Genomic DNA, 12,422 nt, shown 5'->3' on the forward strand with positions numbered 1-12,422 from the left:
TGGCTCTTCATACCCCTCCCAACTTGACCCACTAATGCTCATGTACACAACACAGCTGCCACACACACTCACACACACACCATGCTCACTCGTGTGCACAACACAGTCTCACCGACACAGGACACCCATAGCAAATATGCTGTCCCGTGACACATGCCCCACACGCACCAGCAGCACGCTCTCCCCGACGCAGTTCACGCGATATACGACACACAGCACACCCAGGTACACCTCGTGTACCCCACGTACTCTCATGCACGACACTCACACACAGCACACACATTGCACACACACCCTCCGCGAGCTGTACCTGGCCCTGTGGCTTCCCTCATGCCCCTCCAGGAACCCCATGGCTTCTCTGCCCCACCGTCGCTCTGCAGCAAGGGCTCCCCATCCACTCCTGCCTGTGCTCAATGCCCCAGGTCAGCCCCGCACTCAGTAAACTCTGACAAGCCCTAGTGTACCCATACAGTGTTGTGGGGGTCTGAGGGTTGAGGGCATGGGCATCACTCCTGGGTGACTCTCTGAGCCTGTCCTCCAGGGACAAAACAGGCTGATGTCATCGGCAGGCCTCACAGGACTGTGGGAGGGTGGGAGGGGCGGTGGTCTGCCAGCCATGCTTGGCCCTGGCCCTGCCCCTGGCCCTCCCCAGAGCAGCCTTACGTTCTGTTTTCTGTACCGTGCTCTGAGCATCCTTTCCTTTGGAGAAGGAGACGCTCAGGAAAGAGCTAAAAATCAGAACAAAGTTTGAAAACCAGGGAACTCATTTAGGTTGTGCACGTGCTTTGTCAAAGGGGCCGAGTCCTGAGTGGGCTTGTGTCCCGGTGGCGGGAGGGGGGGACCCGGCCGTCCTCAGAGTGGGCAGCAGCAGACCACAGCCCCCTCACCGCAGCTGGGCTCTCCCACTCCTCACAGCCAAGGAAGTCTCCTACCTGTATGTGAACACAGCAGACCTCCACTCTGGGCCCAGCTTCGTGGAGTCCCTCTTTGAAGAGTTCGGTAAGCGGCCGTCTCCCAACCCCAGCCAGGAGCTGTCCTCTCCCTGCGTGTGCGAGCCCCCTGGCCCCGTCTCCGGAAGGGTCCTCGGATTGGGTGGGAGTCTGACTCTTAACGTCGCAGCACTGAGTCACAGTGGGCAAGTCCCTTGGCCTCTCTGGGCCCTGCCCAGTCTGAAAATCCAGTCAGAATCTCTATGGTCACCGGAAGTCATCCCCAGGATTTTAAGAAAGATAGGGAGGAACGCATAGGCCACAGAAGACGCTGTTGCTCTGCTGCTCAGAGCCGCTGGTGGTGGCCGCCTGAACTCTGGGCTGAGCCTCCCTGCCCCCCAGCAGAAAGGAGAGCTGCCAGGGGGCATGGGAGCAGCCACGCCGGGCTGTGGGCAGGACGTGTCCCAGCCCTGCTCCCTCCCAAGGGAAGATAGCACTATTCCTCTTTGAGAAAGTTGCAGGTCAGGTGAACGTTTCAGGGATGGAGAGACTGAGGGAAGACACAGGGCCTTCATGACCTACTTCTTGAAAATCCCCAAAGCACCACACCAGATACCATCTCTTTTGGTCCTCTTGGTAACCTTGGCAGACAGACAAGGCAAGGGATTATTGAGACCGGTGTACAGAGGAGAAGACCAAGTCTCAGAGTGATGGGGTCGCTTGCCGAGGGTTTCTAACGAAGGAGGTGATAGAGGCCTCCAGACCCCAGGTCCAGGCTTCCTCCCATTCTACTGAGCTCATCCCTGGCTTCCTCTGCCCCCATGGCCTGGCCCTTGGTAGACTGTGACCTGAGCGACCTCCGGGACATGCCAGAGGATGATGGGGAGCCCTGCAAAGGAGCCAGCCCTGAGCCAGCCAAGAGCCCGTCTCTGAGACACGTGAGTCATGGCCTGGGTTCCCAAACCCTCTGGCCCTCTGTCCCTCTGAAGTGGCCAGGAAAGCTCTCCGGCCAATGCCTAGGACCCCCCGGCTGTGCAGGACCCTGTTCTAAGGGGAGAAACGGGCGGTGGGAACATTTCAGTGACCCATGGTGTGCTCACCACGCCCACACTGAACAGGGATAATGTGGTAAACGGCCCTGTCCCTTCAGGCACAGAGGACACCCCCCCCCCCAACTTCTGACTGCCATAATAAACGTGGAGTGAGTGTAGGGAAAGTTCTGGGTTAGGGCTTGGTGGCCTCTGCCCTCCTCCTGCTGCCATGTGGTCTTAGATGAGCCACCTCCCCTTTCTGAGCCTGTTTTTCACTTGCAAAATAAAGTTTTGGTTCATACCTGGGGTTCCCTGCCTTCGTCCTTGGAACTAAGGCAAGGGGCTCATAATCACATTGAACACTGCGTTGACTGCATAACTCACTATCCTCATCGCCATCCAATGGTACCAACTGTTGACCCCTCACTGCGTCCTTTTCATGCTCACAATAACTGAACAAGGTTGGCACCGTTGGTATCCCCATTTTACAGATAAGGCTTAGCGTGAGTAAACATGTCAGTGCCCACAACTTGTGAGCTACAGAGCTTAATCCCGGTGAAGTGGGGGTGCCCTGGCCTCAGGGCCTAAGCTCTTAACCATGAGGCCGTGCCACCTCACTGAGTATTGTGTCTTCCACATGCTTGTCGTGCTTCCTCACAGGTGTGCAGACATGTTTGCAGAGCACTGCCGAACTCTGGCGGTTTTTTATCATTCCACATGGGCTTACTTCATCAAAAGCCTAATGACATCTGTGTGACCTTCCACAAAACTTTTAGAACCTCTCAAGAAGTCCTGATGCTGAAATGAGTCGGACAAGAAATAGAGGACCAGGTGGCCTCTCAGGGTTCCCACCTCTGCCCTCTGCCCCTCTGTCGGAAGTTCCTGCTTCACATCTGCATCCCCCCTCCACCTCCTTGGGGCTCCCGCCTCTCTCTGCCCCAGCCTCCTCTCCATCACCCCACCGACTCCGTCCGCTCTCCTGGCCTTCCTGGTCTTACCTGCCTCCTTTGTCCCCCTTCAGTCAGCCGACCTGCCTCCACCGCTTCCCCAACGGCCCCCACCAGAGGACTACTATGAAGAGGCCCTACCCCTGGGACCAGGCAAGTCCCCTGAGTACATCAGCTCCCACAGTAAGTTTCTGGTCTCCCCACCCCCTACAAACTGGGACTCCTCTCCTAAAGCTCCCGTGTGTCCTGCCAGGGCTGGAGCTCCAAGCCCAGCACCTGCCTAGTCCTCCATACAACCGGGGTAAAAGCTGCCTGAGCCCCCAGCCTCTCTAAGGGGAGGAGGCCAGTGGTCCTAGTCCCAGTGATCAGGGACTTGGTTACAGCCCCAGTTCTGTCCAGCCTTGGACATTCCCCTTCCCTATCCTGAAAATAAGAAGGGGGCTGGATAACATGCATGTAATCGTGCAGGGACGGAGGTCCACAGCCGGGCACTGTGTCCCAGTTCCAAGAACTGAAGCCGGGGCTCGCTATGTGCTCCTCCTTGGTGTACCCCATGAGCTGGTTCATACTTCAGCCCCACCATGTCTTGGGGGCAGATTGAGTTATTAAGTTAACTTGGAGGATAAAAAAGCATGTGACCGAAATCAAAAGGTCTCCGAATAGAATGTGGGCACCCCAGGGAATTCACGAATTGATAAAGGAACAAGGACTAGAAGCCTTCCTGACATTTAGCTCAACACTCCTTTCTAAAATTTCTATATGAATGTTTTGGAGTTCTAATATTTATAATCTAATAATAGCATAAGCCTGTAAGCAGTCTATCCACACACATATAATGGACCCATGCATACATGGAAGTACATTACATGGTTACTTTTTTACTGGTAGGTGAACACAATAAAATGAAATAATTTAGAGGGCACTGGTACAAATGGCCTCTGAAAAATCTCTTAAATCAGCCACAACAGTCATCTTTCCATGGGTTTCCTCCAGCCCGGAAATGAATGGCTGTTTCTTTGCGGATCAGCTAATCCACTGGCTGGGATGGAGCAAGCCAACAATACATACCAAGAAACTATACTACGGTTTTTGGATGACCCAACATTTGTAGTTGAACTTCTAGAATGTAATGTTTATGTGGTGTTCCACTCTCACTCAGTAGCACAGTGGATTATACTCCAACTGCAAAAAAAAAAAAAAAAAAAAAAGAAAGAAAGAAAGAAACGGGTCTGTCTGTGCTGATCAGAACTGAATTCCAAGATACCTTCATTAATCAAAACCTCAAACACAGAATACTACCTATTATAGGATTCCATTTGTTCCTGAATGGGGGACGCATGCACTTACGCATGCATTTTAGCAATTTTGCTAGGATGTGCAAGGACCCGTGAACAGTATTCCCCTGTGGGAAATGAATAGACACCTGGGGGAAGGGAACATAATATTTTCCCATTCATCCTCTTTTATACTGATCGTGCTTATCACCATGGGCCTATTTTTTTATTGTAACAAAATATACGTAACATAAATGGACCATTTCAACTACTTTAAAGTGTCCAATCAGGTGCATTTAGTAGTACACTCACCGTGTTGGGCAGCATCAGCTCTACCTCGTTCCCAAACATTGCCTCACTCAGGGAGGAAAGCAAGTACCCATTAAGCAGTCACTCTCATTGTCCTTTTCCCCTGAGCCCTTGGCAACCACCAATCTGCTTTTTGTCTCGGTGGATTGGCCAATTTTGAATCTTTTATATAAATAGAACCGTACAATGTGTGGCCTCTGGTGCCTGGCTTATTTCCCCTTAGTATACTGTTTTTGAGCTTAACCCGCATCACCACGTGAATCGGTACTCCTCTCCTTTCTATGGGCATGTCGTGTTCCATTGTACGGATAGTTGTTCAGTCCTTTGTCAGTTGGTGGATATTTGGGTTTTTTCCACCTGGGGCTACTGTGGCATGTTATTTTTAGGATGAATCAACTAGTGAAAACAAAGTGGAAGGGTGGGCTTAGACCAGGTGGTCAGTGGTTCTCTTTGGCCTTGAAAGTCTTGCAGTCTGTGTTGCTGCAAGAGGCTATTTGGATCCGAAGCAGGTGACTTTGTTCTATTTTATCCACTTGAGGACAGGAGAGGAAGGTGAGGACAAAGTGCTGAAGTTCAGATCAAGGCCCTCCACTGAGCGAGGTTCCTCCACCTTCCCCAGGAGCTCACACTCCTTTCCACTGGGGCAGCGGGGATCCTGGGGCAGGAGGGAAGGGCGGGCCTCAGGAAGGGCCAGGGAGCTTGACCAGGGAGAGGGTGCCAAGCCTGTCGGGGAATATCCTTCCTCTGACACAGTGACCAGCCCTGCCAGGTGTTCAAGTGTGCTGCCTGCGTGTCCCCTCCCTCTTTCCCATTGCGCCCCGCCCGCCCCCCTCCATCTCACAGGATGTCGCCGGCATCTGAGGCCGCAGAGGACCTGCTGGGAAAGGCAGGCTCTGATCATCACTAGGGAGATAGCACTAGGTCTCCCAGTTGCTGGGAATTTGAGTGCTGCTGTCCTCAGGAAACAGATGGATGGCAGGGGCCGGGAGCCCAGAGCAGCACTTTGAAGAACAGTGTGGTGTGAGAGCCAGTTGGACTGCATGAAGGAAGTCTTCCTGGAAGAGGGGATGTGCATCTATTCCCTAAGCTGACAACCTCAGTTCTCATGCAGCCTTTGGCCCTAGCAAACAGTATATGGCCCCAGCATCCCCATCTGTAAAATGGGCCTCATACCTACCTCCCTGCATTGTAGGAGTCAAAGGAAATGGTAATAATCATGACATCTGGCATCTGTCTAGTGCTTTTTATGTGCCAGGCATTGTGCCAAGAGCTTGTATGCATTGTATCACTAGTCCAAAGTGGGAACTGCTCCCCTTACTGTAAGGTGAAGAACCTGAAATGCAGAGAAACTGAGACTTTTATGACCAATAAATGGTGGTGACAGATTCATCTCAAATCTGGTCAAACCCAAAGCACATGCCTTTAACCCACCGATCTTCAGAGTGTGCCCCAGGGACCATCTGCATCAAAATAACCTTAACTGTTTAAAAAAAAAATCTGATTTCTTGGCGTTCCATATAGTTTCTATTTGTACAGATTTTTAATGTCCTATTAAGTAGGTCTTTTTTTTAAGATTTTATTTATTTATCAGAGAGAGAGAGGGAGAGAGAGCGAGCATAGGCAGACAGAATGGCAGGCAGAGGCAGAGGGAGAAGCAGGCTCCCTGCTGAGCAAGGAGCCCGATATGGGACTCGATCCCAGGACACTGGGATCATGACCTGAGCCGAAGGCAGCTGCTTAACCAACTGAGCCACCCAGGCATCCCTTATTAAGTAGGTTTTTTTTAAATGTCAATTGATCAGTTCGGTCCCCACCGGTGAATCAGAATCTCTAGGGAGATAGCCCAGGGATCTGCATTTTAAAGAGACCCCAAGTAAATCTGAGAGAATACAATGCCACATAGCCCCTCCCCTGCACTGTGCTCCCCCCTGAGTGGGAATGTGCTGGGAACATTCCATGGAACATTCCAGCTGTTGTGTTCACTATTGTATGCGCTTCCATTACCTCCTCTAGTCCAGTTCCTGCCCATAGTCACAAAGGTTTGGGAGAATCACTGTCACAAGAGAGAGCATATGTATAAGGAAGGGAGCAGAAGGACCGAGGTGGCAGAAGATGAGGGGGTGCTGAGCCCAGACAGCTAGAGCAACGTAGAGGGAGAGGGCTGTGACCAAGACACACACACACACACACACACACACACACATACACACACACACCAGTGCTGTGGGATCACTGAGGAGATGCTGACCATTCTTTGTCTGAGAAGGTCAGAAGAAGGATCTTTGAGTTAGGTATTGAAGGATGAGTAGGAGTTCTCTAGCAGAAGCTAAGAGAGCACACAGAATAGCATGAACACAGCCCTTAGAGGTGTGACAGGGCCCAAAAGGGCAGCTCCTGGTGATAGTAGCACAGAGAGCTTGTGGGGCGCTAGAGCAGATGACATACAGAGAGGAGGCCCCTTATCCTGGCAAGGGAGCTGTACTCTATCTTCCCCAAGGAGGGGCAGGGTGTCTGGAGTCTTCCCCTGAAGCCTGCCTGTCTTTCTCCAAGGTGCCGCTCCTTCCACCAACCCCACAGATGGCTGCAGCCCAGCCCACTCCATCATGGATGGCTACTACGAGGATGCAGACAGCAGCTACCCCGCGACCAGGATGAATGGGGAGCTAAAGAACTCCTGTAAGTACTGGGAAGTTGTTCAGAATGGCCCTAACCTCAGAGAACAGGCCTTGACCTGACCGTTGGCATGCACGTGCACACCAGCCCCTCTGGGTCACCACAGAGGCCCCAAGCCCTTGTACTCAGTGATTCCAGGGTTCAGTGGAAAGACCACCAGCATGGGAGTCAAGAGCCCTGGATCTAGCCCTTGCCCTGACCCTTGGTGACTGACCTTGAATGAGTCTTATTCTCTTCGAGCCTCCAGTTGCCTTCAGTATAAAATAGGCATTTGCTGGGTGCTATGAGAGTCACCTGAAACTAAGGACATGACGATGACGGGGTATGACAGTAGCTGATGTTAGCGGAGCGCTCACTGAGTGCCAGATACTGGGCTGAATGCCCTGTGGTCACTGATCCTAATAGCCTGATGAGGGAGATAGTGTCATTGACCGTGACTGTCTCTCTGATAAGAAAACTGAAACTCGGAGAAGTCACCGAGGTCACAAAGCCACCGGTAAATCTGTACAACACAGTGCCCATGTAGGGGTGTAGAGATCACCACGATCACACTTCATGTCCACCCCCTCCTGGTCCCCGAATCCCAGGGCAAGGGCGCCTACAGAAAGGTAAGAAGGTGCCTCCCAGGCAAGAACGCAGTAACGGGTCCTTTCCTGTGGCTCCCGCAGACAATGACTCGGACCCGATGAGCAGCTCCTACGAGTCCTATGACGAGGAGGAGGAGGAAGGCAAAGGGCCGCAGCCCACACACCAGTGGCCCTCAGAGGAAGCCTCCATGCACCTGGTGAGGGACTGCAGGATATGCGCCTTCCTGCTGCGGAAAAAGCGCTTCGGGCAGTGGGCCAAGCAGCTGACCGTCATCAAGGAGGACCAGCTCCTGGTGAGTGGCCGCGGAAGTGTGCCTCTAGGCCTCACATGGACTGCGCGTGTGTGTGTGACTGTCTGTGTGTGTGTGTGTGTGTGTGTGTGTGTGTACAGGTGTGTCTGCCTTTTCCTCTGGGCTTGCTTTGTGCACACAGGCTCAGTACTTCTGAGATCAGGGCTCTCCCACTGGAGCAGAATGAAAACACACACACACACACACTCAAAGACCTGATACAGACTTTGCCAAGTTTTTGTTTCACCGGGAATGAATTTTTAATCTGTTTAAAACAATGTTTATTGTCTTCATTATGCAACTAAATGTGTTTATGTATAAATCTAGAGAAAAACGTAATGAAATGATTTTTAAAGCCACCCAAAATCCCATTGACCAATAGCCAACCATTGGTAAGTTTAATATCCAGGTTTCCACTCTCATTTTTTCCATGTGCTTGCCTTTTCTAAAACTGAACCCGTGAAACATTTACTATAGAACTTGTTTTCTTAGATTTTTTTTTGCCTTTTCTAAAACTGAACCTGTGAAACACTTACTATAGAACTTGGTTTCTTAGATTTTTTTCTCATCACCATAATTTCATAGAAGAAAAATGTACCTTTAATTCCAGAGTAGGAATATAGATATTTAAAAAAAAAAAAAAAAACTAATAGTTCTTTACCCCCAAATCCATAGAGAAGCCTTGTCCAGCCTATAACCATTTGAAACATGATTTTTTTTCTCATCCTGGAGCAGTGAAAAGCTCACCCCAGGCCAGAACCACTCCAAAGGTCATGACTTACTTCTTCCCACTCCTTATGCCATTTTTTCTTCTTGGCATATTGCATTGGTTAGGATCTCCAACACAATGTAAATAGAAGCGGTGAGAGCAGGCGTCCTTCTCACAGTCCAAAGCTCAAAGGAAAGCTGCAGTAATTCACTATTAAGGCTGATGTTTGCTGTGGGCGGTTTGTAGAAGCTCCTTATCACATTAAGGCAGTCCCCTCTATATGTCTATTTTGCTAAGAGTTTATATTACAAACAGGTGGAAAATTTTACCAAATGCCTTTTCTGTTTTTATTGACATATGTGGCTTTTCTCCTTATTTTCTATTAATATGATGAATTATATAGGGTTGGTTTTTGAAGGCTGATGCATTCTTGAAATCCTAGAATAAGCCCTATTCGGTCTTGATACAATATGCTTTCGTATGTGTCTGGATTCTATTTGCTGGTGGGTTTTTTAAGGGCTTTTGCAACCATATTGAGATCAGCCTATGATTTTCCCTTTTTGTAATGTCATTGTCAGGTCCTGGTATCAAGATTACCTTGATGCTGGTTTCATAATAAGAATTGGAAAGTGAGAATCATTATTGATAAATAACTGACTTCCTAAGCCCAGCACTCCATCTCTGCTAGGATTCTCTCTGCTGCATTCCTGCTAGGTAACTCATTAGTAGCAGGGAGCTGGTTCCCTTCCGAGCCAGGTTGTTTCTTCTCTGGTTCTTTAGACTAGAATGGTCTTCCTAGGATTGTGCTAAATTCTGTCTCTTCCTAATAGATGGCTGTGCCCCTCGCTGGCTCTTGAGATCTAAAGTGTGTCCAAAGGCTCCCCCCTTCCAGGCTTCTCTTCTCTGGGGTGAATAACCACAGCCCCTGTCTTCATGCAGTGCCCACAGTTGGGCTGGGTGTGGGGGGATAGGTCGAGCTCTCCCAAGCCTTTGCGGGAAGGCATCTCCCTCCCCTGCCCTCCAGTCCAGAAGGGTGACCCCTTCTCTTCCTGTCCAGTGTTACAAAAGCTCCAAGGACCGGCAGCCGCATCTGAGGCTGGCGTTGGATGTCTGCAGCGTCACCTACGTGCCCAAGGACAGCCGGCACAAGAGGCACGAGCTGCGTTTCTCCCAGGGGGCTACCGAAGTCTTGGTGCTGGCCCTGCAGAGCCGGGAGCAAGCCGAGGAGTGGCTGAAGGTACATGGCACCTGCCCTTCCTTCACCCCCTTCCCCAGGCCTAGCTTTCAGCCAGGTGAGCTCCAGTGCCTGGAAAAACAGGCCTTGCTGGGGGTTGGGGGGGTGGCGATCAGAGTCCTGTGCACAGCTACGACTGACCTGTGGAGGTGGGCTTCAGACATCTCCAGGAGACAGACCTCAGGCTGGAGTACTGCCTTCCTTCTAGTGCTCTGAAGCCTCTTTCTAACATCCTTACTGTGGGCTTGTCCAGCCTGGAATATGCCTCCTGGAATGGGGAGCTTAATATCTTCAAAGGAAACACATTTTATCGTTAGATAAGCTAATCCTTTAAAAAAAATAAAAAAGGAAAATCCCTTCTTGTCTCAGGTGAAGTGTGTATCCTTGTAACACCCAGCTGTGGTCCAGCTTCCACATCTTGCCTCTGACTGCAGAGCAGTGAGTTACCGTGTGCTGAGCACGTATCTTGTGCCACGCATCGTGCTAAGAGAGTTATATACTTGACCTCATTTACTCTTGGCAGTGGGACTGTTATCGTTCCCCTTCTACAGATGAGGAAGCTGAGGCCCAGGAATCTTCTGTGACTTGCCAAATGTCACCCGACAAAGTCGCTGGGGGCAAGATTAGGAGCTACCAAGGAAATCTACTCCAAAGGCCATAGGCAGGGTGGCACAGTGATGACAAGGGAGGACTTTGGTGGCATAGACTTGAGTTCAGGTCTCAGGCCTAAATGGCACTTACTGGCTAGGTGACCTTCTGCAAATGACTTTGCCTACCTTTGCCTCAGTTTCCTCTTCCATAAAATGGTTCTTGTAAAGATTCTGGAGACCATTTGATATAGTGCCTGCCAGACAGTAAAACCTCAGTAAGTGGATAAGTGATCATCTTGCGGTAGAGGTGGGGCTGCCCTCCCCAGTCCCTTACCTCCAGCCGGCCAGGGCCAGCTGTGTCCCTGCACCCTGTCCCGCTCCCCCACTGACACCTTTCTCCCTCCTCCTCTGATCTTCCTGCTGGAACAAAGGAACCAGACCCCTCCTTCCCTCGCCATCCTCCCTTCCTTCCTGTGATAACCAGCTCTCGCCTTGGGAGGCTTAGTGCTCTTTATCTCTGTCTCAGGAGGGGAAGGAAGGGAGAGAACCTGCCTGCTGGGGGAGCCTCTGCCCTCCAAGGGCCGGGTGAGTCAGAAGAAGGAGCTCTAGACCGGAGCCTGAGACTGGAGTCAAGCCTGGACTGGAGACTGTTGACATCTGATATGGGGGGAGGGGGAGTCGTTAACCCAGAGGTTCAGGGCAGCCAACCATGGCTTCAGTTCTCAGAGCCCCATTATCCTGGTCTGTGACGTAGAGATCACAGTCGTCTCAGCACCTCGAGGCCGCTGTGGGGATACAGCAGGGCAATCCCTGTAAAACTGCAGGCGGGTGAGCAACAGGGATGGCTGCCATTATTCATGGTCTGGGTGCTTCTGTGGTGTGAGCGCGCGCCCAGAGTCTCCGCGTCCACGTCTTTGAAACGGTGGGGGTAGCCCGGTGGTCTGCAGGCTGTTGCCAAGGTTCCACACTGTCCCAGAAGCCCGTCTCTTGTGCTTGCACGGGGCGTCTTGAGTCACATGGCCCTTTACACCCATGATTTCACCGGTCCTCAGGCACCCCAAGGACGAAAGCAGAGGATAGTATTATCCCCATGTGACACACAGGGAAACCAAGGCCCACAGGGGGAATGTGGCTTTCACAAGACCATGCAACTGATCAGCAACGGAGCCCAGTCTAGAAGCCGTGCCTCTTGCTCCCCAGCCCCCTTCTCTTTTCAAGGGGCAGATGCAGGAGAAAGCCTATTCAAACCCCGATGTGCAGGAGGCCACATCAACCCCTCTCTTCTGCTCAGGGATCCCATCCCTGCTTCTTGATGGCCCTGACCACAGACTTCGTTCTTCCTTCTGCCTCCACAGTAGCCCTGCCCCCCTGCTCACAGCCATGCCCCCTCTCCGCAGGTCATCCGAGAGGTGAGCAGGCCTGCCGGGGCAACGGAGGGCACAGACGTGCCCAGATCCCCCGTCCTCCTGTGCAAGCTGGACCTAGACAAGGTACATCCATCTCCTCCAGGTCTCCTCTGTGCTGGGCGGCAGAGACTCTGCCCCAGGGAATCCACAGGTGGGTGGTGAAGCCAGGCACCGGCCTCATGCAAGCTGTGAGCGCCCCCCGTGGAGCTGGCACGAGAGCAGCCGTGAATTAATGCGTGCGGGACTGAATGAATGCCCGCATACAAGGCACAGTGTGAGCCGGAGGAGGGAGTAAGTAACCCTTCCAGGACAGGAGGAGGGCACCGTTGAATGGAGCCATGAAAAGCAAATTGGAAACCATCAGAGGAGTGTGCTGCACTGGGACCGGAGTGACGTGGTCCTTGCTCAGGCAGCCGGAAATCCTATGTGCTGGTCCCCTTCGC

General features: G+C 51.7%; 1 protein-coding gene across 3 annotated transcripts in view; it reads left to right on the plus strand.

Moving 5' to 3' along the window:
- AFAP1L1 (actin filament associated protein 1 like 1) overlaps nt 1-12,422 on the plus strand; it is a 58,474-nt gene that overhangs the window by 25,526 nt on the left and 20,526 nt on the right. For 2 of the 3 annotated variants that reach the window (XM_059173991.1, XM_059173990.1), the window contains exons 3-9: nt 916-999; nt 1,770-1,867; nt 2,982-3,090; nt 7,041-7,166; nt 7,832-8,043; nt 9,807-9,986; nt 11,971-12,063. In XM_059173991.1, the coding sequence (XP_059029974.1) occupies nt 916-999; nt 1,770-1,867; nt 2,982-3,090; nt 7,041-7,166; nt 7,832-8,043; nt 9,807-9,986; nt 11,971-12,063 (902 nt within the window). Of the gene's footprint in view, nt 1-892; nt 1,000-1,769; nt 1,868-2,981; nt 3,091-7,040; nt 7,167-7,831; nt 8,044-9,806; nt 9,987-11,970; nt 12,064-12,422 lie in introns of all 3 variants that reach the window. The other variant, XM_059173992.1, reaches the window with a different exon arrangement.

Source organism: Mustela lutreola, chromosome 5 (assembly GCF_030435805.1).
Source record: "Mustela lutreola isolate mMusLut2 chromosome 5, mMusLut2.pri, whole genome shotgun sequence".
Lineage (NCBI taxonomy): Eukaryota > Metazoa > Chordata > Mammalia > Carnivora > Mustelidae > Mustela > Mustela lutreola.